Source organism: Mugil cephalus, chromosome 13, assembly GCF_022458985.1.
Source record: "Mugil cephalus isolate CIBA_MC_2020 chromosome 13, CIBA_Mcephalus_1.1, whole genome shotgun sequence".
In the NCBI taxonomy this organism is placed as follows: Eukaryota; Metazoa; Chordata; class Actinopteri; order Mugiliformes; family Mugilidae; genus Mugil; species Mugil cephalus.
This window is the reverse complement of record NC_061782.1, coordinates 8,584,586-8,612,466: the sequence shown is the minus strand read 5'-3', so window position 1 is coordinate 8,612,466 and position 27,881 is coordinate 8,584,586. Positions and strand designations below refer to the sequence as shown.

General features: G+C 44.6%; 1 protein-coding gene across 12 annotated transcripts in view; it reads right to left on the bottom strand.

Annotated features, from left to right (window-relative positions):
- The window catches only part of lyst (lysosomal trafficking regulator), a 56,082-nt gene that overhangs the window by 3,080 nt on the left and 25,121 nt on the right, over positions 1 to 27,881 (bottom strand). For 4 of the 12 annotated variants that reach the window (XM_047603437.1, XM_047603446.1, XM_047603435.1 and 1 more), the window contains 44 exons: positions 25,081 to 26,023; positions 24,812 to 24,997; positions 22,147 to 22,303; positions 20,291 to 20,556; positions 20,109 to 20,175; positions 19,547 to 19,656; positions 18,498 to 18,867; positions 18,262 to 18,418; positions 17,984 to 18,157; positions 17,731 to 17,891; positions 16,834 to 17,024; positions 15,982 to 16,227; positions 15,345 to 15,518; positions 14,373 to 14,522; positions 13,689 to 13,826; positions 13,407 to 13,605; positions 13,186 to 13,314; positions 11,856 to 12,480; positions 11,019 to 11,202; positions 10,127 to 10,296; positions 9,783 to 10,013; positions 9,457 to 9,623; positions 8,569 to 8,721; positions 8,297 to 8,458; positions 7,744 to 7,935; positions 7,441 to 7,652; positions 7,141 to 7,350; positions 6,678 to 6,854; positions 6,488 to 6,564; positions 6,203 to 6,391; positions 5,283 to 5,428; positions 5,109 to 5,205; positions 4,705 to 4,766; positions 4,441 to 4,496; positions 4,198 to 4,350; positions 3,031 to 3,275; positions 2,653 to 2,719; positions 2,421 to 2,577; positions 1,868 to 2,008; positions 1,560 to 1,777; positions 1,257 to 1,487; positions 940 to 1,129; positions 696 to 832; positions 465 to 563 (listed from right to left, as the gene is read on the bottom strand). In XM_047603437.1, coding sequence (XP_047459393.1) covers positions 465 to 563; positions 696 to 832; positions 940 to 1,129; positions 1,257 to 1,487; positions 1,560 to 1,777; positions 1,868 to 2,008; positions 2,421 to 2,577; positions 2,653 to 2,719; positions 3,031 to 3,275; positions 4,198 to 4,350; positions 4,441 to 4,496; positions 4,705 to 4,766; positions 5,109 to 5,205; positions 5,283 to 5,428; positions 6,203 to 6,391; positions 6,488 to 6,564; positions 6,678 to 6,854; positions 7,141 to 7,350; positions 7,441 to 7,652; positions 7,744 to 7,935; positions 8,297 to 8,458; positions 8,569 to 8,721; positions 9,457 to 9,623; positions 9,783 to 10,013; positions 10,127 to 10,296; positions 11,019 to 11,202; positions 11,856 to 12,480; positions 13,186 to 13,314; positions 13,407 to 13,605; positions 13,689 to 13,826; positions 14,373 to 14,522; positions 15,345 to 15,518; positions 15,982 to 16,227; positions 16,834 to 17,024; positions 17,731 to 17,891; positions 17,984 to 18,157; positions 18,262 to 18,418; positions 18,498 to 18,867; positions 19,547 to 19,656; positions 20,109 to 20,175; positions 20,291 to 20,556; positions 22,147 to 22,303; positions 24,812 to 24,997; positions 25,081 to 26,023 — 8,566 coding nt within the window. The remainder of the gene's footprint in view (positions 1 to 464; positions 564 to 695; positions 833 to 939; positions 1,130 to 1,256; positions 1,488 to 1,559; positions 1,778 to 1,867; positions 2,009 to 2,420; positions 2,578 to 2,652; positions 2,720 to 3,030; positions 3,276 to 4,197; positions 4,351 to 4,440; positions 4,497 to 4,704; positions 4,767 to 5,108; positions 5,206 to 5,282; positions 5,429 to 6,202; positions 6,392 to 6,487; positions 6,565 to 6,677; positions 6,855 to 7,140; positions 7,351 to 7,440; positions 7,653 to 7,743; positions 7,936 to 8,296; positions 8,459 to 8,568; positions 8,722 to 9,456; positions 9,624 to 9,782; positions 10,014 to 10,126; positions 10,297 to 11,018; positions 11,203 to 11,855; positions 12,481 to 13,185; positions 13,315 to 13,406; positions 13,606 to 13,688; positions 13,827 to 14,372; positions 14,523 to 15,344; positions 15,519 to 15,981; positions 16,228 to 16,833; positions 17,025 to 17,730; positions 17,892 to 17,983; positions 18,158 to 18,261; positions 18,419 to 18,497; positions 18,868 to 19,546; positions 19,657 to 20,108; positions 20,176 to 20,290; positions 20,557 to 22,146; positions 22,304 to 24,811; positions 24,998 to 25,080; positions 26,024 to 27,881) is intronic. The other 8 variants (XM_047603439.1, XM_047603438.1, XM_047603440.1 and 5 more) reach the window with 8 other exon arrangements.

Here is a 27,881-nt window from a genome sequence, read left to right as displayed (position 1 = left end):
GGACGCGCACATCTGAATGTATCTATGCTGTCAGCTCGTTATCTGTGGCTCATGGTAGCAGGGTTTTTTTTTTTTTTTTTTTTTTTACCTTTTCCTTTAAAAAAAGAAACATTAATCAATGTCCAACAGGCATTTGCAAATCAGTGCAACATCAGAGGAACACTCTTCTGAGAAAAAGGAAATCAAGATGCCTGCTGGTGGGGACGGATGAAAGTCTGAAAGCCCCTCTGATGACTGAACTCCCAGACCCCTAATCCCACTTACAGGCCTTAGTGGAATTTTCAAGGGCAACTGTGATGTGACTAATGAAGCTGAGCGTTTGAGCAGCGGTGAGGCTGTCTAAAGAGGGCGGATGGGTGGTGGTGGTGGTGGTGGTGGTGGTGCGGGGGGTTATGGGTGGTGGGCGGAATGGGTGTTCATGTGGAGGCGGAAGGTTAGAGGGGGACGTCTCCATGGAAACCCACCGTGGTGCTGGTGAAGCGGTTGCTGTAGGCGGTGATGACTCCACACTTGCTGCCCGTAAATAGCTGGCAGCCATCGGGCACCCAGGCGCAGCTGGTCACCTGAGAGAGGGAGGAGAGAGGGGAGAGGGAGTCAGACGATTGGACCGGAGGAAACAAGAACCCTGAGAGCTCATTGGCTGATTTTTTTTTTTTATCTTAGCTTGCTATTTGACCACATAACCTTGTGTTTACCTGGTGGAGTTGCGAACACTGGATGAAGTTGATGGGGGGCTCGCTCTGCTTGCTCTTCAGCCTCAGTATGTTGTCAGCGTAGCCCCAGCTCAAGATGGCTGACCACTGGATGTCCGTGCTGTGCATGCTCCGCACACCTACGGAGCAGGAGAACGTAAAAAGTTAATGGGACTCGGCGGGGGCCGCTGTGCCATCCGTCTTGCGTTTCCAGGCTGACGTGTGAGTGAGCGTCGGGGCTTCCTACCCTGCTCCTTGCTGTAAATCATCATGAGGCAGAACTTGCGGGACAGGCCGCAGATGGCTCGCGTCGGCAGAGCCAGCAGGGATCCGAACCTCTCCCCGTGTGGCTGGCTGAAACACACCACCGGGTCCGGAGCAGAGGGCGAGCCCACGTACTCACCCCACTTCAGACCTTTGATCCACGGCAGAGGGCTCTGTGGGGGAGGAAGGGAAAATTTGCCCGGTGAGCAGCAGATTATTTCGTGGACGGTGCATTAAGTCATGACTTCCTCAGAGCACAGCAGGCTGCCTGGAGGCGCTGCAAGCACAGCGGTAGATTACCGGGCACACTATTTCCTTGGTCTGCTCTCTGGTTTCTCTGAAGGCCAGCTGAACCAGGAGACCCATGGCGGCTGGCAGCTCCCCCTCCATCATGAGTTTGGGACCCGCCCTGCTGACGTGGGAGGCGTTAAAGAGCTGCCTGGGTGTCTGCCCGTACGTCTTGATCATCGTCTCCAGGGCCCGTCGTTGCACCGGGTCTTCTACAGCCGAAACGTCCATGCCAAAATAGGTCTGTGGAAAGGGCAACGTAAGCAACAGCATTCCCCAAAAACTATCGATATCTGATAACTAGCGGGCACGTACAGCTGGGTGGAAGACGTTGATGGCCTGGACAGCAGCTTTTCCTTTCTGCTTGAGCCCGAACACCAGGTCGATCCACTGGCACAGCGTCTGGGAGACCTGGTCAGACTCGAGGGCCTGCCGGTGGATCAGGATGAAGAGACGCGGGTCGTTGCGAGCCCACGGCGGTAAATTCACGTGATTCACCCTCTCGCCGTTCTGACGAACCCCAAAATCGAAACCTTTGGAGGCAAAAAAAGAGAGTGTTTAGTAACAAGAAGGTGAAAAATGCATTCAGGTATAAATAGCATAAACAAAAGAAAAACGATTACCCTCTCTGTTGACCAGGAATTCTGGGAGGTAGAAAAACTCTGGGATGAGCTCTTTCACATCAGTCATGGACTCGTAGGAGGACAGGCGCCACGTGGTGTTCATGGAGTGAAACGTCCGGTCCGGGATATCAAAGCTCTGGTCTGATTAAGGCCAAAGACAATCTAATTACAGATTCGACTCACTGATTGAAAACATCTCCTTTCATGACCTTAAACGCCGCGCTCGCTGAATACATTTACAATCACATAAAAAGACGCCTCGGAATCGGAGGCCCAGATGAGAGACATGGATGAATGAAAAATAAATTAAGAAGAAAATGAAAGAGAAGGGGATGGGCAAAGAGTTGATCAGAGAAAAGTATAAAGATGAAGTAGCCTTTCATGGATGATACATGAAATGTAATACGTCAGTGCGCTGCTGGTCGATCTGAAGCACCGTGTCAGATTTAGGAGTGTGTGTCAAACAGTTCACTATCCAGTAACTGATCATCACCATGTAGCAGGACTCCCAAGTGTTCAGATTTCTGCTTTGATTTCTAGTACGAGGACTCACCCTGGTAAGCTAGGAACATCTTGGTGAAAGGGGGCATCCGAACCAGGAAGTGCAGCACGGTGCCGCTGTTGGAGTAGTGCGAGCCGTAGTGGTAAGGCTGCACCGGAGGCATGGGGTCGTCCTCGCGGATGCCCTTCTTGTACTCCTCCTCCAGGTACTGCGCGAGAGACACGCACGTGTTCAAAACACTCAAGTAACACATGATGCCGAGAGCGCGTGCACGAGGCCTTACCTTGTAGTTATCCACGTAACGATCCTCCTTCTCCTTTGACTGGACGGCGATGGGTTTGCTTAAGTTCCTGCACGATGACAAAATGTAAGCAAAGCATTAATGAGCCTCAGCGTTTGGTGACAAATGGCAGCACTCTCGTCCTGTTATGAATGATCCTCGTGTCATGGTTCTTATCTCCAAAGACATCCAATTTGTATTGTAGTTTACGAAAAACAATGTCAATTTAATGTCCGTCCTGATTTATTAGGTTATCATCAATAAGAACATTTATTAAGACTGGCAGTACTAATCTCTATACCAGTGTATCATCATATTTTCTAATAATAAAGCAAACCTCTCCCTCTTAAAGTAGTAAAAGACCCGCCATCCATCACTGACCTGTAGATGCTCGGGTCCTGCAGGTCGATCGTCTCGCTGGTGTAATCTCGGAGGATGAAGGGGAACACCGGGTACTGCATGAGGTCGTTGAAGGAGCGGCCCGCGTGCTTGTTGAGGTGCGTGAGGTACTCGAAGTTGGAGATCTGACCCGAGCCCCACAGCTGCGTGAGCGCCGTGATGTTCCCGTGCTCCAGCAGGTTGGGGAGGTCGGAGGTCAGGATGTTGTGGTAGACGTCATCTCGGAACTGAGGGCGCAACACATGAGACCGTTACAGTCACAAGAAATATGAGCCCGGTTCTCAAACGGGTGAACTTGTCCATGTAAATCTATTCAGTTAGTTTTCATTTTAGCCTAACGTTCAGGAAGATGTGATTTAAAAGAGTCTCCTGTTATGAAACGTTCAACAAAATATTATGCCGAACCTCTCATGTTTCTCGTAATCCCTCTGAGGTTATTTATTAACGAAGAATGATATGAGACTAACGGGATCATAATGAAAAAGCAAATTGCTGATGTTCAGCACAGCTTACGTTTCGTCATTTGTCTTCCAGATGGGCACATGAACAATACCCCATCCAACAAAACAAATTTGTCTAAATTCTTTCATCTTTATCCGAGAAAAGGTTTTCATAAACTGAATGGGGGAGAAAACAGATTATCTGTTCGGCTTTCATGTGATCAGCAGGTCTGTGCTTAGTTTGATTTTTCTGAACTGAAAGTATCTGCCACAAACCCTTCTACCAGCATTTCGCTCAAAATAATAATGGTTTTCTTCCTGCAGAGTTCGAAAAGTATTGTATCTTATTATTGTGACTGATCATTATGATTGATTCCTAGTGCAGAATAAAAGAGAACCGGAGGCATCAGAAGACAGAATAATAACAACCAATTTAAAAAAAAAAGAAGAAAGAGTATTTTTTTTTCTCCTTTCCAAGCCTCATGATTTTTCCTCCTATTTTTTTTTTTTTGCTGAACATGAATAAACTCTTTAATCTTGTCATTTTTTGTCCCAGCCCGTCCTGCGAGGCTACATTTTTACATTCAAATAAAATCCAAATGAGTCGCAGAGGATAAAACCACTCAAGTAATAATGAAACGGCTAAAATAATGAATGTGGTACCCTTCATTTTTATTCCATTTTGACTTTTTGTCCCCCCCCCCCTCACCTTGGTGGTGTCGAAAGCTAACAGCAGGGTCCTGCCGTTGGTGAGGAAGATCTCCACGGCGTTGTCTCTTAGCTGCCACCAACGCTTGTGCACCTCCTTGATCTCCTCGTACGTCCAGGAGAAAGAAGGCGCCTCGGTCTCCCCGTGAAGGCTCTGTTCAAGCACATTCAGTTTTGAGTGATCAGATGGAATAACTGTTTCTCCTCTGGCAGAAAAGAAGTCACAGCAGCTCCTCGGCTTTACCTGGCTGTCATGAGCATCGGCGGCGTTGTCCTCCACAAAGTACATCCCAGACTTTCCTGTGAGACAGCGCAGGGGAAGTAAGATTTAGTGTGCTAAGCGAAAAACAAACAATAGCTTCCCGGAGTGAATAAACAGCAAACATTAGCGTGTGAGGGCATGGCGGAACTCTCCAGTGCCTTAGAGGGAGCACATTATTCCTTGTGCCTTGTTACTGGCTCAGTATATTATGCATGAAGCGGCGGTGAGTAGTGGTCAGTGTCTTACCCAGAAGTAGCTCTCCTGCTGTCTCTCTGGAGGGGGCAACACTGATGCACCGTCTGGTGAACCTGAAGACAAAAAGAAAGGTTTATTTTTTTTAAAATAAGACATACACCACCTGAATAAAGCATAAGGCACCACATATTCAACAGGGGGTGCGGTTGATTAGACATTTTTCTATATATATATTTTTTTTTAATTTCCCCCCACAAATTAAAACACATTTACATAACATATTTTAGCAAAGGGGTAAATGGAGGCAGAAGATGTTACATCACTCATTCACAGATACAGGAGTCGTGCAAAATGATAATAATGTATATTTATAAATAGCACTAGGCCGAGTTTAACATAGAACACATATAGTACATATACACATATAGAACATCTATATGTAATCTATATTTTACCTGATCGACTCGCTGGTTGCTTTGTCTTTGACGGTGGAGGAGAAGGACGAGTGAGTCTTATCCTCAAACAGGAAAGACAGCGCCGGCTTCACCGCATCTGAACAAAAACGAGGAGATTAGATTAAGAAATGCCAACACGCGGGCGATAGAATTACTTTTCGAAAGGCTTTCCACCTTCAGGCTTGCGTCTGTCTTTGAGCAGGTATTTGTTGGGGATGGTGAGGTAGCATCTCTGCAGCCTTCGCCGCTCCCGGTTCGGTCCCTCCGTGGGGTCCAGCTGCCAGGACGTAGGGTACAAAGTCTGCTCGTACCAAACCGCACTGATGCAGGACAACAAACTCGATCAGTACAGAAGAAATCACACAGAGGAGGCTGTGGCTACAACTGAAGAAAACTTATTTCATATCTGAGGTGATGTTTCAGGAAACAGGGACTTAATGTTCTTAAAAGTTTCACATGATGAGTTTTTTTTTTTTTGCCAACTTAACCACCTGTCCTGATAATATTATATTTATATTTCAACAAAATCGGACACGTACTCTGTCATATTTGCCATTTTTGATGCATGGTAAACATTTATGTCCCCTCGTTTTCTGAATAAAATATTTTAATATAATCATAACAACAGACATTATTTGTTTATGCCAATTAGTAAATGTTTGCATGCGAACTTGCAAAACTGAGATGGTGAGCATGTCAAATATTTTATGTAATGAACTTAGCATGTAAGTACTGTCATTTATCAACATGTTAGCATTTAGCTCCGTGCATTAGCCTGACAGAACAAGTAGCACAGCCCTGTCATGTGCCATCTGAGCACGTTAAGCAAAACGGATTAAAAAGTTTTTTCTTAATTTGTTTTACAAATCGTACATTCTTGTAAACACACTGTGGCACTCTGCACGTCCGAGATAATTAATGACGTATAAAATGTCAACCTGTTTAACATTAAAATGTAATTTTTAATGGGAAATTTATCAGAAAGAAAAGGACGAGAAAAATCATAACAATTACAATAACAACATAACTTCATTATAGAAACAATTTCATTACTGTGCTTAGTTCCCGTGTCCGAGATAAACCTGCACACTCACCGGTCATGTGTGAGTTGTTGCACCAGCTCCTGCCAGTGTCGGCTGGCGCTGAGGTCGGTCTTGTAGAGGCCCCTGATGTGCTGGATGACTTTCTTTCTCTCCATGCCTTGCCGCAGAGACACATTCTGAGTGATGTCAGCTGCAATCTTGGAAATGTCCTTGGACTTTCCATCCAGCCTCTGGATAAGACTGCAGAGGAATATAAAAAGAATATAGTGTATAGAAGAAAAAAAATGAACCAAGACACGATTCTTACCAATATTTTACTATAAAGACACCACTCACTTCCTCTGAGTGTTGGCCATTTTCTTTTCCCACGCCACTTTGCTCGTTTTCTCTTCTGCTTCATACTTGAATTTTTCCTGTGTGAATAAAGTTAAAACAATGAGAAAATAATAAGAGCTGACATTTCATACTGCTCAAGTCGAAGCGGCGCTCTTCCCTTAAACAGTAACTGTGTCTTTGTAGGACTTGCCTCTTTTATGGCCTTGAGCAACTCTTGTTTGTGTGCAGCGTTGGGTGGGATGCAGCGATGACCACAGAGCTTGAGCGAGGTCATGAATATGCCCACGGCGCTCTGCTCGTCTTTGGTGAGGCCGTCCTTGTGATCGTGCAGCATCTCGTACAGGTACAGCGACAACTTTGGTCCATGCTGAGTGAAAAAAGAAAGAAAAAAGAAGCTTTACTTGTGTCTGGGGTTTCATGCGGTGCTGGACGGGAAACAAGTCTTGTAAAATAACCTTCGGTAAAGTCTGAGAGGAGGAAAAGAAGACGCCCATGGTGGATGAAAGCCATGAAAGCATCGACTAGAGTATTTTTAGAGGCAAGTCCTGGACACAAACATTCAACTGATACAAACCAAAATAAGAGGCGTCTTATTTAGGCGTCTAATATATGACGAGATGGGATGTAAAGCGTCAAATAGGATGAAGAATCACCTCTAAACCAGGGCTGAGGCTCTCTTTCAGGATGTCCAAATGTCTGGCATCATGCACAAACTCCAGCGCCTCCTTCCTGTCAGACAGAGGAAGTGCAGGGCTGAGAGTGTGCACCAGCAGACGTCCTATCTGGACCCGAAAAGTGTCCCGACAGGACCAGAGAATCCTGCGCCACTGCTGATGTGGGGCTCCGCCTCGACCTGTGCTGCCCTGTGGACACACATCGTCAATACGAGGTTAGTAATAACGCTAAGCAAAGAGTTTTAAGAAGTCTGAAAAAATGCTTCTACGTTGTCATACCAGGCTGATTTTGATCCCGTCCATCATAAGGTTGAGGATGTCTTTCTGAAAGCTCTTCTTGCTGGCAGGGGGGAGGGTGAAGGGAGTCGGAGAGTGTGGGACGGAGGCGGAGCCACCCTCCTCGTGTGGCTGATCGCTTGGGTCTGGTGTGAAAAGCTGCTGGTCTGGAGAGTCGGGGATGTTCAGGAGGTCAAATAAGTCCTGACTCACATCTGAAATGAGAGACGTATCCAAACAGAACAGGATTAGACAGCGAGTCGAGGAGATCAGAGCAGATAATTCAGAGAAGACCAGGCTATGCACCATAGTAAATGAGTCTGTTGACGGCGAGGACCACGAGCCTCTGAAGTCGTTGGACAAACTCGGTCTCGCTGGCTCGGATGGGGTTTTCCTGGCTCATCCTCCTCTGCATCATCTGGTGGAGCTCGTCGCTGGCTACAGACCGCATCCGCATCAGCAGAGAGTCGGTCTGGGCCAGAGAGAACCGACGTCGACCTGCAGGCACAATATGTTGCGGGAATGAAAACCGGCCCGCTCGTGACAGTTTGACACATTTTGTGTTTGTGCTTCAGATTTATGCAAATATCTTGTGAAGCGAGGAAAGAAGAAGAAGAAGATTATGAGGATTCAGTGATCAAAATGCCATTTGTGCTGAGATGCTTAACTGTGATTTAGTTAAGCATTCGAACATGCACACACACACACACAAAGGCACCAGTAGAACGAAAGAGTACTGGGCAAATTAAACCCCGAAGTGAGTGACGGGGGGAAAAGGGGTGAGCTCAGTGCAAAAAACGAGAGACACGACCCACGAGAGGGGACGATGTTCTCCGCTGAGGACCGCAGTCCCAGCTACCTGCATCACAGTGGAGCATGTAGGATGGAGCTCCGGAGGGGGAGGGGAGGGGGGAGTCCTGGGACAGGAAGCTGAAGGGAGTGAACAAGGGGATCTGGCCATAGGAGCAGTAGTGCTGTCTGGGAATGCGGGGGATAATGGAGTCTTTCATGGCAATGGAACCTTCGGATCGGGACGAGGAGAGGATCAATGAAAAGACACGACGCCACAAAAACATCCAGGGAGAAAGACAGAACTGGGCTGGATTTCTAAAGACTTGTGAAAACACTCACCTGCGATGCTCCTGCGTTTTTGGTAAATGGCGTGATGCGGAGAGCTCGGAGCGTTAACGGAGCTGCTCAGCTTCTGAGGCTCCTGGTTGGCGGTCGTCTTAATGAACTCGATGGCCGACTGGAGGACGCGGAACTGCAGAGCCACGGCCATCTCTGGGAGAGGACGGAGACGAGGACACAAGGGGACGTTAGAGGGAAACCCGATCCTTCATGCAGAAGGCAGGTCAAGGAACAGATTGATGCTGAAATTATACTTAAATTATAATGGCTTCATCTAATTTTTATCTTCGTTTTCTTGCCATAATCCATAAAAATGTAATGGATAAAAACATAAAGCATACAGTGGGTCATAAGACCAAAAACTGGATGTCATTAGATACAATTTTTAAATTAGAAATAACATTTAATGCTTTGTACACTTCCTAACTGACACAGCTAAATAAATTATATTTTTGTTTAATAATTATTTGTGATTGGACTTTAATATGTCATTTATAATATTGTTTTATCTATTTAGTGACATGTTCATAAATTAAATTCCAGCAAAGCTGAGGGAATTTGATTTTCTTTTGTACACTTGAGTCACTTCCACTTAAACAAGTTAGAGTGGGAAAATAGTACAAAGATGGTTTTACATAACTAATCCACTCGACTTTAATTACTAAAATGATAAATAACAACAAAAAAACAGATTCACAATGTGAGCATTATTTGTTTCTCAAATGTTTTTTTTTCCCCACTCCAGAGCTGTAGATAATAAAGTGACAGCCCGTCTTCTTTTTGAAACAGAGCCTGACAGTTTGATACCATCTACAACTGCAGAGCATAGGAGATTGCAAGACTGATGTGTTTTGCATGTGGATTAAATTTTAGAAATCTCATCCTCACCCTGCGTGCGGCGCATCTTGCTGGTCTGCATGAAACCCAGCAAGGTAATGAGGTCTTCGATGATGCGGAAGTACTGGGACCCCGACGAGCTGCATGAGTGGATGGTCACGGCCACCAACATCTGCTGGATGTCACACACCAGGAGCTTGTAGTCGTTGAGGGGAATGCTGCGGGACGGGGAGAAAAACACGGGAAGTCAACCTATATGCCGGAGCGAGCGAGGATTAATGATTTAATTCTCGGCTCAAAGGCCGAACACAAAAACTGTGAACCCATGGAGGTGTCTGCACGAATCAATCACCCCCCCCCCACTCCGGCTGCCTTACCCGTTCTCCATGCCGTTGAGGGTGGAGAGGGTGTTAAAGAGGACGTAGAGAAGCCCGTGGTCTAACAGGATGTCTGCCAGCTTGGGGCAGGCATTGACGAGCTGCAGCAGCATACACAGGATGTTGTGCACCAGCGAGTTCTCATACAGGGAGTTCTCAATAAGACCTAACAATGGTATTATGCAGCGCTTTCTGAAGGGTGAGATATTTTCCATTTCCTCCAGGTCCAGACTGAAAAGGAAAAAATATCACAGAGCATCACATATTGTTCGTGCAGCAGACAGCTCTGTGCATAATGATGTTTGATAAATGTGCCTATGCTTGTGTCTTGTCCCTGGACTCACTCTTCCTCCAGGCCCACCGCCCGCCCAAACAGCATCTCCAGGAAGCATTCGAGAAGCCCCTGGCTGCCTTGGTGGATGTACAGCTGGTTTGCCAAAAGGGAGAAGCCGTGGTTCTTGAGAAACTTTTCCTTCTGCTCCTTCAAAGCTCTGGTGAAATAGGCGTCCAGCAGCTGGCGGGGGTGAAAACAGAAAGAATGAGGTCTGCGAGTGTGTACGATAAGAGTCCAGGGTGTGCTTGAAATAAAATGAGGCTTTTGAAAATCTGTACACTTCAGAATCCAAATCAGAAAAGACTTTATTACCAAGTATATTTCTATGTACAAGGAACTCGCCTTGGTGTTTGTGGCATAAAAATATACTTATATACATAAATATAAATGTACATTAACTATAACCCATGTAAGTAAGTGTGTGATACTCGGCGTCCACTCTGGAGTTTAATGTTAAACTTGTCACCAGACAACAAATAATATTGTCAGCGTTTCAGTTATCGCTTTTTATTTTTTTTATTCAGAAACCACAAGCCCCATTCGCTGACCCAGTTTGAATCACACTGCCTTCAAAGTCTTCAAGTATTCAGAGACAAACATATAACTGATTTTGGACTTCTGATGGGAGTTGCTGACACGAGAGTTTCTATTTTCTAAGTTCTCTATTTACAGTTTGTTCTGAGCTGTCTTAAGTTTATAAAGTTTCCCCCCCTGACTATGAGTTGTTTTATCAGAAAAGTGCTGGCTCAAAAGAATAAAATGTAAAAGTGTAAATGTCAGTTGTGGGAAAGGCATGAGGCAACACTGCCGTGCAGGTATTGGCACAATATAAATGGAGATGCTGCTGCTAGAGTAAAGCCGATCCGTGCGATTTGAAATATGTGAGACAAAAACAAACCGACCTTCATGACTCCTTGCTGGATGAGAGGAGACGAGTGATTGACCAGAACGATGAGGGCCTCTGGCTGGATGAGTTTATCCATCACCTCCTCGAGCATGAGGTCAGGCAGCAGCAGCAAGACGCCCCTCAGAAGATCATAGAGTCCACAGCAGATCAGCACCAGGCAGTCCTCTCCTCCAGTGGACCTGAGACAACACAACTTGTGCTTTAGTGCCGATTTACAAACAACTAAACCCTAAATCAATGCTCTCAAAGGGATGTCACATGTATAGTATATTTAAGATTCCACAGAATATTTAGACGTGTGTATACATTATTTAGAAATAGCATCAAAGCACTATAGACATTTATATTGGTAAATTAATATTTTACACTCCAGGTGTATAAAAATGCATCTGCCAGAACATAAGCTATCGATTGAGCTATTGATATGAACATCTTATGAAAGCAAATACAAAACAAAAAGACATATTTGGCTTAAAAGCATTATTTCTTGAAAGGTATAAGCACTTCTTGAAATTCACCACAACCCACAACAAGCGTGTCTAATAATACCGTATCGGTCACTTCCGAGTTAACACTGAACACAACCGTCTTTAAAAAATTCCTGGCTGACGAGTAGAAATGAATAGAAAATAAAGAAACAAATCAGTTTCAGTGTCGAAATGTGATTATTACTGTAAACAAAAGCTTTGTGAGGATTATGCAAATCCCAAATTTGGCCTTTATCTGAAATAGACGTGGAAACACATGGACACGGATTAAGATAAAATGTTTTAGCTTGACCAATCTTTGGTTTGGACTAAAGTGATATCGAGTCGACTGCTTTACTGTGTACCTGTCATTGGACTCTGTCTTGCTGTGGGACCTCTCGTAGCCTGGGGAGTAGGTGTAGCTCTCCCAGTCTTCAGGCATGGAGCCCCGGTCTGCAGAAGTGGGCCAGCGGCCGATCGTCAAGGAGCCGTTGGGAGCTGGGAAGGCCAGGCCGAGACTGGCCAGGTTGCTGTGGCTCCTCTGGAAGGACTGGATGCCTTTCAGGCTGTCAGGACGGCGCGGCGCCTCATCACTGGCCCAGTCGAACCTGTCCTCGGACTCCGCAACCCCCACGCTCCCCTCCGCCAGACTGTCCACCTCCGCCGCCTCATCCCGCTCCTCCTCCACGCTGATGGATGGCGGACGCTGGGCTGCAACCTCACCTGTGTCCTTCGAGTCACAGATTGTCTTGGCTGATTCACAGCTGCTGAGGAGCTGCTCATCGCCTCCTCCCTTCTTGAGCGTCTCGGTGCTGCTAAGAGCCTGCTGAGTGGCCAGGGAGACGGCGTCACCTTCACCTGCATCATTCGAGCCGCCGTGCCCGAGTCGAGGCGTCAGGAGAGGTGAGGAGTACGGGGACGGCGCCAGGCTCGGGGGGCGCAGCGACTGATCGTCACCTCCGTGTTCAGGGGAAGGAGCGTGGAGATGGACTGGATAACACACACAAAAAAAAACACTCAGCATTTACAAATGATCACACTCAAGGCTGCAAATTATCTCATTTGTATGCGGGCACATTGTACAACACTTGTGCAACGTGTCGAGTGGAAACAGAAAAAGACCTGATGGACCTGGCAGACCGAATCATGACGGCGCATTGGCCAAACTGTGCATTTCATTTTGGTGAGACAGGAAACAAGTGTTGCTTAAATTTGGCCCGGTTCAGGACTTGTTGAATTTATTTCTTTAGCCCTTTGTCTCAGTCAAATCAATTTCGTAAATCCAGTCTGCTGCTAAAGTTATAACATGCTTTAGATGAAAAATACGCTTTGTTTAAAGAGGAATATGACATTACAACTAAGATACAGAAATATATATATATATAATAAAGAAAGGCTCTTTCAGATCTACTGAGCGCTGCGCTGTTCAGAGGAAGACATGAGGGAGTTGGAGGGAGTTTATAAGTCTCACGCTCGTGTAGCTTTTTCCCAGATGTGATGAGCCTTAAATTATGTACATAAAATAAATCTCATGCGACTGCAATTCCTCAAGGACAGAAAACAGAATTAAAACTACATTTTAACAACATGTACAACAAATTTCTCTTCTAACGGGCGTGTATGTGCATAAAAGCACAGCGGTGTCTTCTGTGCCTGGTGCTGGGAGTGCATTATATTTAATTAAAGTGGCCGTACCTTCATGTCCAGCATCGGTAAAAACAGTCGGGGAGAGTGACACCACGGAGCTGCTGGCAGACTTTCCTCCACTGGTGGAGTGTCTCAGGTACATAATGGACTGCACCTTCTCGTGGTACAGCTTCCCATCTGACACAAAGGGAACATCAAAAGAACTCACTGCATTAAACTGACGGCGCTTTGATACGGACGCGACGCGTTCGACCGCGCTGCTTCCTCACCTATGTGCAGCGAGAAGTAGAAGCTGGATGGAGTGTGACAGACGTAGGTGTTGGTCGGTGGGTGAACAGCCAGCAGGAAGTTATAGATCAGTTTCAACAGATCCATATCCGGAGGAGACCCGAGCACCTCCTGGATGATTTTGATGAATGACAAACAGACGTCCTGTGGGATGGCGGTCAGATGCTCATCCCGGTGCTCCTTAAGACAAACATAATGTTTTCAGAAACAGTCCTCAAGGACAGGAAGTGGGTCGCGACAGCAGCTTTACGACAGCGACCTACCTGTAAGACCTGGCAGGTGAGCAGGAAGCGGTGCACCACTTCCGCCTTGAGGAACTGACGGATGTTGAAGACCTGATGAGGGTGGTGAACCCTGATGAGGATCTCTAAGGCGGCAAGCAGTGTTTCCCACACTCCACACTAACACAAAACAAACCGCAGAGAGGTACACACATTAACTAATCAGCATCTGATGGAGGATTTGAGAGCGCCGCCGCTCCTCGGCAAAATAAACAGCTCCGGACAGAAAGCAAAACATAAATGACTCTGAAACTGATTTTTAAAAAATACCATCTGCAGCGCAAACACTTTACTTTAATCATTCTTTGTTTACATAGCCAAGCCGCCTGATTAGCAGCCCATTTGTGCTTCCTTCCCAAATGGGACCTAAAAATCTATGTAACAGCTAGCACACTTCTTTTGAAAGTTTTGAGTCTATAACCACCGAGGGTATGAATTAAGTACCAGCTTATCATTAGATGTTTTTTGAAATGTCTGCTCCTCATCAAGGTTAATTAAATTACAGACCACAGGAGAAACACGAGATTCAGATAGTTAGCAGTGTTTTATGTAGTTATCCCACTTTCAATTACGACGTCATAAACAACCAAGATGATTGAAGTTGCGGCCTTTTCGTTCACTTTTGTTAGATGGTCAGTTATGACGAACTTCGTGTCCTGCCTTTACCTCAGCCTTGGCCCAGATCTTCCAGTCCAACAGAACGTCCGAGAGGAGCTTGATATCCTGCACCACAGCGACCGACTCCGTGTCCAGACGGAACTGGCCGTCGTCCCCGAGGATGAGGATGGGTCCGCTGCAGCACCCGTCAAGCAAAGTCTAAAAAGACAGAACACGGCCTTCAGCTACACTGCGGGAATATTTCTATCATAACTTACAGGACGCCGTTCGCTCTAATCAGACACATATCTCGTACGTATTGATAACCACTAGAGCAGAACCTCAGACATCACGGAAATCAATACATTCTCCATGAATTTTTTTTTGGAAAGCTTATCACTCCGTCAAGAATAATGCCTTTTACTCTCGGAGCAGCCCTGTCCGTATTGATCATTTGTGACCAGCTTCACTGCAGTGGTCATAAATCCTGCAACAAGGAGAGATGAAGAACTATGTCTCTGATAGACTGAAGTCTGAAATCGTACATGCAGTAACTTTGTTAATCTGAGTGACAAGGCTAAGGTTACATTTTAAGAGATGTGCCTTCTTATACAAGAGGAAAGAAAGAAAGTGTAAAATAAAAGTTACAACAACTGCAGCACAGTGTGTCCCTTTTTAAACAGGAATAATAAGAGTGCTTAATACGACTAATCAGCGCAGTGCTATGTTCCACCAGACAGGAAGTGGAAGCCTAAAGTGATAAAGGCAATCAGAAGAGCTGTGTGACTCTGCAGGAGCTCGGTGTTTCATCAATTCAGACAGAATCCATTTCAGCGCAGAGCCATCACACAGCTCAATTACAGACACAGCCAGAGGGTCAAGTAACAGCGGGGTCACCAACACCGGCTCAGAGAGGCACCACGGTGTCGGGCGGGATCAGATTTATGGTAAAAAACAAGTCACGGTGAATATATTTTACAGCACATTATCTGCAGGAACCGCAGGAGCAGAAGACAGGAAAGAGTTCAAGGTGTGACTCACTTTCAGCATATGATATCCTACGATGCATTTGGGCTTGATGAGGACCTGATGGATCATAGAGTAACCATGGTAACAGTCCATTTCGTGAATACGGTGCTGGTTAAACTTGGATAAAGAGAGCAGCACTTGCAGGGCCAGAGCCTGGGTCTTCTCGCAGTCATTGAGCTCCACCGTCTGGACGCCACAGAGCCCGAGATGAAGACAAAACAAAAAAAACAAAAAAACAAAAACAAAACATTGTGCATGAGAAAAAGAGAGGGCTGCAGGAGAAATTACGTGCCGATTGCCTTCGTTTCCATTATTTCACAATGTGTTCTCACAAAAGCACTAAACAAGCTAGTATCAAAAAAATTATAATGTTTATTTTAAGTTTTACAGTTAAGTTCAGAGTCAAATGAATAATTATTAATTACAGACTAATTACACACTGTCATTTGTCTTTTTCTTGCAGACTTGGCCATTTTTAGCACTTTTATGTGCATGAGTGTGATGCAGTATATAGAAAATAAAAGTGGTTTCCAGACTGTTCCTGTAGTTTCATTAAATACGTCAATCAGTCCCTTATTAATTGAACCCCATGCCTCTTTGTTTAGATTGTTTGTGTCTGGAGCTTTGTTAAAAGTATGGACCATCCCACCTGTGCAAAGAGGAAGACAAAATTTCCCGTTCCTCCGATCTTGTGCAAGACGCTCTGCAGGCCGTGGGTTTCAGCGGGGAGCAGAGATCTGAGAGCGCTGGGCTCCAGGGAAACACTCTGCACCTCTTTGGAGCTGAACGGCCGCTGGGTAACCACCGTCTTGGCCTGACCTTTCAGTCTGATTACAGGTTCATAGATCGTATAGACTCTCGGACTGCTGGGGGCGTACACCACCGCCAAGCTCTCCTGTGGAGAAACCATCTTATCAGGGAAAATTGTCATCTTGTAACTTTAAATCATTAATTAAATTACATGTACTGTAGAATATTGATGTTCTTACTTAAATAAAGAGCCCAATTAGCCTCTAAAACAAATTCATCTTGGTTAGAGTTTAGTGGTTACAAAGACAAGGGGAACTAATTTGTTGTTCTTGTCTCACTCTCTTTTTTTAGTTTTTAATCAGTGTAGCTATTATCAACAAAACCATTATCATTTAATGGAAGAAAAACTATTTTCTGTCTCACTGAAATAGCTGCAGCTTAAGTATTACAGCTATTTCGACTTGGGAAAAATGACTTCCTTGGGTGCAGTGTCATTAATGACGGCTAATTGGGGCAGCACATTACTCATACACTGTGAAATGAAACAATAAATGAGACATAGGAGGGATTTGCTCTGCCTACAGAGAACTTGAATTAGAAGTACAAGTGCAGAATTTAATATCTGGATTGCAAGATGAAAAAAAAAAAAAACGGTGATAATACAACATTCATTTGCCAACTTCATATTTCATAATTACACGGTGTTGTGATGTGGATTATGAGCTAAAAAGGAGTGCAAACAAAGACTTACTACCAAAGTTGTCGTGTCGACATCTTTGCTTTTCATCAGAATCTCTCTTGCATGTTCGCACTTCAGACTTTCCTCAGTAACAAACTTGGAGAATGTTCCATTTGGCTTGCCGTACTTGCAGGGCATGATCGAGGCGAGGTCCGGCCCACTTGCGTACAGGTAGAAGGCCTCCTCAGATCCTATTCTAGACCCTGATACGGGCAGACAAATATATGATTAGAGTAAGAAGAAAAAAAAGGCTGCAGAAAATTGAATTTCTGATGAATATTCTGTCTGCTGAGAGATATCTTGGCAGTTTGTATGTTTCTTTCAACCAAAAGTTGTAAAAGTGAGTTGTGAGGAATCCAAATTGGACCCTGAAGACAGCCAAGACTGTATATGATTTACATTATTCCATCAAAAAATCTACAAAGTAATAAAAGAAGGGAGGCAAAGCAAGACCCCCGAGGCTCTGCATTGCACCTTGATGTTTTATTTCTTGTTTTCCCGAAACTTCTGCTAGACCCCGCTAGACTCTGTTTTTTCAAGAAGAAGATACTGCTACCCACAATGAATCGCAATGACAGCAGAGAGGCTAAGCTTGTCTAAGTACAGCAGTTGAGTTCACAGGTTGGAATCGCCTAGATGCAAGCCATTCACAGCCAATTAGAGGCAACAAGTGAAGTATTCAGTGAGCCTCCTGAGAGAATGCTGAGAATGCACAGCATGCCACACATCACAACAGGCATAATACAGGCAGCTGGATGTGATTTTAAAATATATAAAGTTTGCAACTATGTACTTGCAATAGTTAAGGTTTTAATCAATATCATTACAGAGGATTAAAAGTGACTGCAAGTATACATTGTGGAGTACAATGACTGACAGCTTAAGGCCAGGGGTTAACAGGAGTCTCACCATTGAAGAGGAGCACAGTGCCCATGTTCCAGCGTGCACCTTGCTTCAGCAGCTCCTCAGACGACGGCATACAGTGGCCCAACATGCAGAAGGTTTTGTTGCTATCAGATGATAAGCTGGACTTTCTTGGTAGGGTGTAGTCCAAAGAAACCTCACATTTCCTAGAGAAAATAAAGCATGTTTAATTAAATTTTTACTACTTTACCAGGCCAAACAAAGAAAGTACTTTTCAATCAGATTCTTATTCTCTCACCGGATGCCACACACCCAGACAACCACACGGCCGTGGATGTTCTTCTTGCCCTCTGGCTGCTGGTTGTACGTGATGCCGAGGTGCTGCCACTGGCCCCCTCTGAACAGTCCCTCGCCAGACTCTGCTTGTGCCAACAGCCCTGCTTTTATCTCGTCATTTGGATCGATACAAATCCTGTGACAACAGCACAATGCAACACTTTAAACGATGAATATTTAAGGAACAGTAACCCATCCTCCACATGCATATTTGAGCCTGTAGTCTGAGCTGGAGCTCACCTGAACGTGAGGGAGCCTGTGGAGAAGTCTGCCCACACTTGAAGCATCAGTGCCTTGGAGCCCATGGACAGAATATGAATGAGGCCTTCCTCCACTGATCTCGTCCCAGCCTGAGATGAACCATGGTGGGACTCAGCTGCAGGAGGGTTATTTTCTTCTGGAAAAACATCGAGAAGGGAATCTTAAGAGGAGTTCATATATCGAGCTCACGAGATGGCGAAGGATCTATGTCTCACCCTTGCATTTGTCCCCGTCCTTCTCCTCTTGCTCCGTCACCCTCAGCCACAAAGACGCACTGAAGCCGCTGGCCATGTGAGGCCAGCAGTTCTGCCCGACTAGCGGCAAGTGCAGAGGAGCAATGTGCCAGGGAGAAGACCGCAGGTGGCTCGGCCGGTACTCTACATCCCCCTCCCTGCGTCCAGGAGACAGTTTGCCTTTCCAGAGCAACCCCACGCTTTTTCCTCCGGCCGCGCTGTTCTGTCTGGACCCAGGGGACAAACTCGCTGGAGCCGACGCCCCGAGGATGACTGGAAAGGTCAGGTGGTGAAGAGGCTCCACGTTCATGTTGGCTTCGACGATTTGTAAGATGCCCTTCAGTAAAACCTCCTGCCAGGTAAGAAAGTAAATGGGAAGTTGTGAAAAGAGTCCATGATTTTATAAAGAAACATCTCAGAAACATTAGTGAACAAGCTTACGGATTCAACTGTGATGCAAATATAAAAAAAAGAAACAAAAAACTTTAGTAACCCTGCGCATCTTGATAAGGAAGTTATAAAGAAGCCACAAATGATGCCTGTGAACACAGCAAAACACACTGTTGGGCAAAAGTATAAAAGCGCAATTCAAACATATGTGACCAGAGTAGTTTCTGTTTCCAGACACAGATAAGATAACACAGGTCACGTGTCATTACGTTCGCATTGGTAAAAATAAACTCTGCATTTCTGTTTTGGAAACCTTTTTCTTGGAGTCGGGTTATTAACCATGTCTGCTGCCGGATTCCAATTAAACACAGTCGTGTGGTAATAAGCAGCAGCATCACATCTGTTCTGCACACTTTGGTGCTAATTGTATATAGAATGAAGCGGGCCCAGGAGACCACTACGTGTTGATGAGTTTTAAGGAACCCAGAAGTGAGAAGTGAGTGCAACAGGAAGGATGTCTCACGATTAAGTTCTTGTTCCTGCTAAAATAATGAGACTTGTGAGCACAGGCTTTCAGTGTCAACACTGTGAACGTAGGCAAACAGTGCGCCGCTGAGTGACAGATAAGGTTTGCTATTTACAGTAGGTGGGGTCTTCTCCAGGAAGAGGCGAATCAATAGAGCCAGCTCCTCCGCTGTGATTCGCTGGCTCACCATGGCAACCAGCAGCTCCACTAGCACAGTCTGGCAATCTGCAAGTGGACCAATGAAGAGCAGATTACGTAAACAGTTTTCATTCACTTGGGCATGCGTTAGAAAATTATAGCCAAAAACCCCAAAACAGCATCCCTGGCTGCGTTTACTGGAAGAGAAAGACAATAAAAAGCCAAGCAAGCAATATACAAGGGAAGAAAATATACTAAAATATAAAGTTTGCATTTATTTAATGAGCAGGTAAACATCTTATTATAGTAGAAAAAGATGAGAGAACTATTTTTTTTTCCATTTCCCAAGAACCGCTAAGAAGTATTTATACCACATGTGACATTTGAACCCTGAGGGCTTTGTCAAAATGTCAGGAACAGAAAAAAAAACAAACAATTTCAGGGCCAAAGCAAACTGTGTGGCCAATTCTTCTGAGATGCCACACACGAAAAAATATCTGGTAATGTTAGATAAAGATAAACCGCGATAAATAACAAACCTGTAAACGCAGGGTCTGTTTGACTGAGAATGTTGTGAAAGCCCGACAGGATGGTTTTGACTCCTCCCTGTGAGAAACAAGAACAAGGGCGGTCAGTCATATTCTGCAGCAAGAGATAAGTTTACACCGATATAGGATTGGTTTAAGAGTCGCACAAAAAAGGCAGAAGTGGTCAGCCTGACCTGGTCATAGAGCAAGGCAGCATTGCGGCGGTTGGCGTGCACCGCACCAAGCAGGCTGTGAAACACATGACTCAGAACCTCCAGGTCTGGGGAGCCGGAGGCGAGAAGCTGCAGCTCCATCGTGCAGATCTCTGGGAAGAGCAGCACGCCACGCCCGGGCCCGTCTGCCACCGCTGCCGCAAAGTCACGCAACGCGGCCGACTCCACCTTCACTCCTAGCGGAACGACCACAGACACCAGGGGAGGATCAGAGACACGACACGAGACTGGCAAAGAGGCATGGAGAGAGGAAACATGTCACGCCAACACACACACACACACACACACACACAAACACAAACACACACACTGGCTGCCTGCGTTGCTTGAGCAGCTTCATGATCCACAGGCATCCCCTCCTTCAACCTCTCGTCTTAGAGGCAGCTCATAAAAATGAATTAGCCTCAGTTCTGTGCTCAGCCTCGGAGCAGCAGGGAGTTCCCTCTTGATTTACGCTCTTACGCGGCTTCTGGGACCTCCTCGCATTAATGAAGCTTGCTAGTCACCCTACGAACGTACGGTTCGCCGCCATCTCAAGGCTCACATACACAGGTCTGAGGTTAGATTTAACTGCAGCAGCGCCACCGTTTGCATGTCACAACTGTAATCCTTGCTTCGCAAATCTTTTCAGTGTATGATGTATACAAGTGGCTCGTAGAGGCTAAATAGGGTTAACAGAGCGGGAAATGTTAAGAGACAGGAGTTAACTAGAGGCATAAAAATTTTTACTTGAGTGTCAAGAGAAAAAGCCCGAGGACAGGAAATGTGATATGAATGAATGGCAGCTGATGGTGATAAACTAAGACACCTGTCAATCAAACAACATGCCCCCCAAGAGCACTGAATATTTCCTTTAAGGAACTAGTCTGTGATTAAAGGAGTTAGCAACAGCAGCAGCAAGATGAAACATTACCTACTGAAGCAGGATTTTCAGTGTTGAGAGACAGAGGGAAAGAACAGATAAATGCAAATGCCCAGCGGCTGCTGCTGCGCTGGTTGGCTCTGATTTGCTTCTGAGTTACAGCATGAGATCAGAGTTAAAGATTCACTATTTTCCCGGACGAAGGAGTTTTCCAGGAAGTTAAAAATCTCCATTTGATGGAGACTTTAAGTCACAAGATCCAGCTCATGAGGCTGCAGAGTCTAGCTGCCTGCAGTTGTAAAACAACATACAACAATGACTCTATTCTGAGGGGATGAAAGTAACAAGAGCATAATCAGGCCACATTCTTAACCTGCGAGAGTGGAGTTGAGAAGCTGAGCTAATAGATGAGACTTAATACGTTTTCTGCTGTGTCATATATATACACAAAAAAAAAAAAAAAAAAACCTAGCTACTTCTTATTTCCTAATATAGTCCTTTACAAAAAGGAGGATGTTCACTAGCAGCACATATCTACATCTACGTTGCCTAAAAATGGGCACAAAACCCTCAAGCGTTTCCTCCAGCGTGGAAATGCAATAACGAATTATAATTAATTAACCAGATTGAACTTCTGAGTCAATAGCGGGGGGAGCACGTTTTCCCATGGCTAAAAATAAGCAGGTTTAGAGGTTGAGACCAATACGTGTCCCCTCAATCCATCAAAATATGTCTGAGGCCATTTATCACCAACAAAAACAAATGATAAAAAAGATGGAGTACGTGAAGTAAAAATGATTTACCGCACCCTTAAAATAAACCCTGAGGCATAAAGCAAACTGGGTTAATAACCAGCATGAGCTACAGTTATTTAAGATAGTGTGGTATGTGCAGTAGCTGTGGATTATAGGGGAGTAAATGGGAATTGTGTGTGTGGAAGTAAGTGTTGACCTACCCTCTTCCTGCTTGGCCATATCCTCAGGGTTGCTTTCGCTGTCAGCGTCGTAGCCCTCCTCCTCCCCCAGGGGCTTGACGCCACAGCTCTGAACTTCATCCACCTCCTCAGATAGATCGCCTGCTGGGGCCGCCCCCTCCGCCAACACCTGGAGCTTCTGACAAGAAGAGAGCACGACAGCGAGACACAGAGAGAGAGAGAGACGGAGAGGAAGGGAGACCAGAAACAACAATGAATTTCAATCCCATTCACTTCAAATACATCAGACCAACGCCTGGTTAACTCTCAAACAGTTCGTAAGATAAGATTAATTTCGCAAGAGCTTACCCAATCCCACGTTAAAAAAAAAAGCTCGTTGACGAAGCATATTTTTGTGCTACAATATACTGGGCATGACGAGGAGCAGTGGTCCGACCACTAATGCAGCAAATAAATTGCTAACAAAATGAAGAGGAAGAAAAAAAAAAGAAAAAAAAGAGAGAGAGATTTTGGTCATAAGACGAGTATCAGCTGACTTGCAAGGCACACTCACACACAGCCCAGTTCCTTGACGTGTTCAGTCAGTCATCGTATGTGCATGTAGGCAAACACACACACACCCACACACACAAACAGAGTCGAGTAAACAGTCGAACTCTAAACCGTTTGTCGGTTCAAAGGAGCCTATTGTAACACGCTCCTCTATTCCTTTTAATGTAACACTAAGTGGACAAACTTTGTGGTAGCAGACTTATCTTAGAGTTTCACAACACATACTTGTATGGTTAAGTGAACATCACACTCTGCTGGGCTCGCTGAGAAAGAACTAAGCTCTTTGGGAATAAGTAAAATCTATTATATAAAAGGCTAAATCCTCCCGTGTTGGAACAGGCTTAGTGAGACAGGCATTTTAAGACCTGAGGAAAAACACATCTATGACTGCGAGATAGTGGACACCCACTACCAGGCAGCAAGTCATTTTAGTGTGGACAGCCAAAAGAAGAATTAACATCTTTTTTTTTTTTTTTCCCAGCTTGAGCTCATTTCCCGGAGCAAATAAAAGCAGTCGCCGTAGCCATATATCAACATATATCCTGTGAACTGTTCAGAAAATGCTGAGCTAAGTCTACAGTGTCAGTACTGAGGAGGTGAGGAGCTGCAGGAACGACCTTTCTCATCTGTTCTGGTCACTAGCATGTCTTACAATCCCTCTTCTGTATACGTTTATACGCAAAAACTGACTTTAACGAGACATTAAGATGAGTGACATGTCTTTCAAAACGGGAACAGGGTTGCTCGTGTTAGCATCCGCTGCTTTCTCTCTGCACAGGGGCCGTCGTTATTTACGTCTGTTGTGTTGTATGTCTGGGAGATAACGGCTGCTTAGCAACATATTGTGAGCGGCCAGACACAGCAGTCCTGATGCTTGGCTGGAAAACGGTTTATTGTAGCCTCGTCTCCTGAATAAACACCATGGCTGTTTACACACCGATCAGGCCATAACATTATGACCACCTTCCTAATATTGTGCAGGTCTCCCTTGTGAATCCAAAACAGTTGTGAGTCAAAACAGGGTTGAGGGGAGGGGTCTCTGTGGATTTTTTTTAATTTGGAGGCCAGGTTACCACCTTGTGCTGTAATTTCATGTTTTGTTTAGTTTAGTTAGGGGTCTAAGTATCATACCAGGTCCAAAAGTTTCCCAGCAGAACACTGTATTCTCACAACGTGGTCAATGCTATTTACTTCTCCTGTGTCCTCTCCTTGGTGGTCATAATGTTGTGGCTGATCAGTGTAATTTACCCGTAGCTATAATTTGTTAATGAGGTCTGCTTCACTTTACTGGGGGGAAAAAACAGTTTGAATAAAACGTGTTAAGCAACATGTAATTTCTACCCTGATAATGACACACTGAAAGAGGAGCCACACAAAGCAAAAAGCTGTCTTTTTCTGGTCCCGCATGCTGTTTTAATAATTGTGTGTTATCTCTCGACTCTTCCCAGCTCACACCATTGCTTGACACATTCAGAGGCTTTGTCAACTTGCTGAAAATAGTATTTAAAGTTAAAAAAAAAAAAAAATAGAAAGACAGAGAAGAAAGAAAAATGAACACACGGTGAAGCGAGACTAGACAGAGGCATACGTGTATCTGTTTGATCGTTACTTAATTCCAATTAATTGGAGACGTTTAAGTAGTTTTTGGAAAGGAGAGGCTTATGTTATTGAGCTGACTGGCTGTTCTGGCACTTCATGAGAAGGAGTCAGCTAAAATTCAGCAACTGCTTGTGTAAGAAAATATACTGTACTTGCACATAAGGTGCAAACAAAATCAATAACAGTTTCAGAGATTTAAAAACAATAAAAATAATTGCATTGAGTAAATAAAACTCAGCACAAAATATATAGATGCGTAGAGAAGCATTTTGCTATGAGGATTTCAATACAATTTCACTGCGCCACAAAATACAGTTAAATCATTAGAACAGTTATGAATGGGAATTATGTTTTATATCAGAATGCATTTGTTTTCTCTAGTGTACCTAATGAAGTGGCTGGTAAGAGTATACAGTGATGAATATTTATGACACCAATCTGCAGGTGGTTTTGACATCTGACTGGCTATGACCTCAACCTGACACTTCAAACTCAAAAAAAAATCAGAAGAATATTAAAAGGTTACTTCACTCACAAGTTCTCCCAAGGCAGGACTCACCCTGTCTGGCTTCTCCTCAGGGGGATCGGGACAGGAGGACACTTGGGCCAAGGCCACTCTCAGGAGAGAGTCAAACAGGGGTACGGCAAGGTCGGAGTTCACCAGCCCTGAACGAGAGAGTTGGTCTCTCACCTCAAACAGAGTCTCCTCCACCGACTGGAGCTATGGAGAAAAAGAGGTGTAACAGTTTAAATATGTAGTATATATTTAGGGCTAACTAAACAGTGTGATCTAATTTGACATACCTGATAAGAAAGCTCAGCTTCTATTCTTTGTAGAGCTGAGTTTGCACTGTGTAGACAAATAGCCAGCAAGGCCTCCAGGAGACGAATACTTTGTAGCTGCCACTCTTCCTCCAGTTTCTTTGCTGGGTCTTTGGTCTTTCCCTCAGCTGAACCGGTGTTGACGGCGTCGGCTAACTCGTGAGACGTCTCCTCGGCTCCCAGTGAAGTGGTAGTGGACTCAGGGCTGCCCTTTCCTTTACCATCCCTCTTCTTCTTTGCTTTCCCATCCTTGCTCTTACAGGACAGTTTCTGGATGACCAAGGCCATGAGGCGCAAGCAGACGTCCAGTCCTCCAAGCCTGAAGAACTGCCTCTGGAACAAAGGGCTGGACAGGTAGATCCACCGACACACCGACCAAACATCTGCTGCACGGCGTACCTGTTCTTTGGAGGGCAAAGCTACGCTGTCTGGGGACAGATAAGGCAGTCGTCCTCCCAGAGGTTCGCTCGCCGTACTGTCATAACCTGAAGTGTCTTCGGAGTCGTTGGCCGAGTCCCGGTCAGAATCTGCCTCTTTGCTGACGCACAGAAAGGCCACACACAGGAAGAGGTTGATGACATGGACGTGGGTCTCAGTCCGGCTTCTTCCCGGTCCACGACCCTGCCCACTACGGCTCTTATGGTGGGGATACGCCTCTTTTAGACCTTCATAGAACTTGCTGAGGCTCTGTGGGCCTTCTCCAACGCCTCGGGACCCCAGATCCTCAGCTAGGCCTAGGACAGCCTCCCTTTCTTCGGCATCAGCATTCTCCAGCTCCTGAAGCATCCCATCAGTCTGCTGGTGCCCGGTGCCAATTATGAGAGTCTCAAACACCTTCAAAGCCAAAGAGCGTGTCTGGTCCAGGTAGACGAGCTCCGTCACCTGGTTGAGCCCATTACAACTGATGAAAAGGTCTCTGATAACCCTGTAATAAGCAAAGTAAAATATACACAACATTGATATGATAAATTAATTAATCTTCTTATCAGCTAGAGAAATGAATGAGGTTTGAAAAACTCATCATTATTTCCCCTAACACTTATAATTTAAAGCAGCAAACAATCCAATCTGACACACTCGGTAAGAGGAAACATCTGCCGTCATACCTCTCACTCCCTCCATCCTGACTTCCCTTCAGGTTGTCTGACCTTTACTAACGTAAGCGATCATAAATTATACATTACCTCTACATGCTGACATTGCACATGGACACACATGATGGATTTGTTCCTACTTTATTTTTTGCTTTGTTAATTAGTATCCCTTTTGTTGTGTATTTATTTTAGCAAATTTAAAGTAGGAATCAAAGACGTTCACTTCGTGTCAGAGGCATCTGAAAGTGAATCTGACATTAAACGGAGCTGACATTTTACCCTTTAAATTTGTTTACTACCGTAGAACATACACAGCTGAGGCAGGCTGTGTATAAATAATAAATTGGAAATATATTATAAATTGCTATTACACGGTGTAAATTATGGCAAATTAGTAACGTGTCATGTTAGAGTAAAGGTTGCCGAGGTAAAACAACACTCAAGAGAGATGAGCTAACAATATAATTTGAATAAAAGAAAAGAAGAAATTCATTTGAGTGTTTATATATTTGAGCTGAAGCAGGTGTCCAGTTGACCCTTTGAGCTCCGCGCACAAAACAGATTAAAGGAAGTTTTGTTTTTCTTTTCCCCTCTAACTCAAAGCCTTTCTCCAGCCTTCCTCTAAATTAATGTAGTGTTGATTAATTCTGCTTTTTTGGAACATTTCCTTCTTTCATTAATGGTGTGAAAGTCCATCAGGATGACAAACCATTAGTCTTAATATTTAATACTCTCATCTTAAAAAAATCTGAGTTCTCAAACGCATAAAGATACAGAAGTGGTGCAAGATGAAGCGGAGGCAGGCAAAATGTCAGATGATGAACAACTGTGAGCAACAACTCTTTCTAATGATGTGCACGCACTCCATAAAAAGGTCATGCTAAAATGACTTCAACAGCATTAATTGGTTTTAACCATTTAGATGAACTCTGGGCTTTGAACAGATGAATTTAACATCCATTGTTTGAACATGTTCCCAAACTACCAATGTTCAAATGTTCAAAACTTAAAGTAAAAGTTTCTTACGCACAGAATACAAATGATTGGCTGATCAGACTGTCCTCTGTATGTCTACTTTATGTCTATCAACTAACAAGAAAATGTGACAAATGGCCCAGCAGATGGAGCTGTATAGTCTAGCCTATGCAGGGGTAGGCGGTTAAACCATGTATGCGTTGGTTATGTTCAAAAGCAACAGCCCACTAACTACCATTCTGTACTTCCTACATTTTTTTCCTAGCGCACTGCACTGCGGTTGTGTCTGACCGCTCAGTAAAATGTGGGGCTTCTGTTTCATTCATAAAACCAGCACGGATATTACATGCAGAGTTGGCTAACAAAGCACCATTTATCTTGTGCCCTGTGAGCCGGGGTTTTGGTAAAGTTGTGTAATTTAAGCAGACTAAATATTACTGGCCTAAACAGTTTGGACATACAGTGCCACGTACATCCTATCCTACACTGTTAACTGATTTCCTAACAAAAAATAATGAGCTTAACATTTTTATGGACATGCCATGCTCTCCTGTGACTGCTTCATATACACTTTATACATACACTTGTATAATATTACCTTTTACGTAGTCATAAGGACTTAAATTTATTTTTAAAGGTGCCATTTAAAAAGGCTTAGATGACTTTGAATGTCAGTCCATCCCAAGGAGACCAGAAAAACACTGAATTTTAATA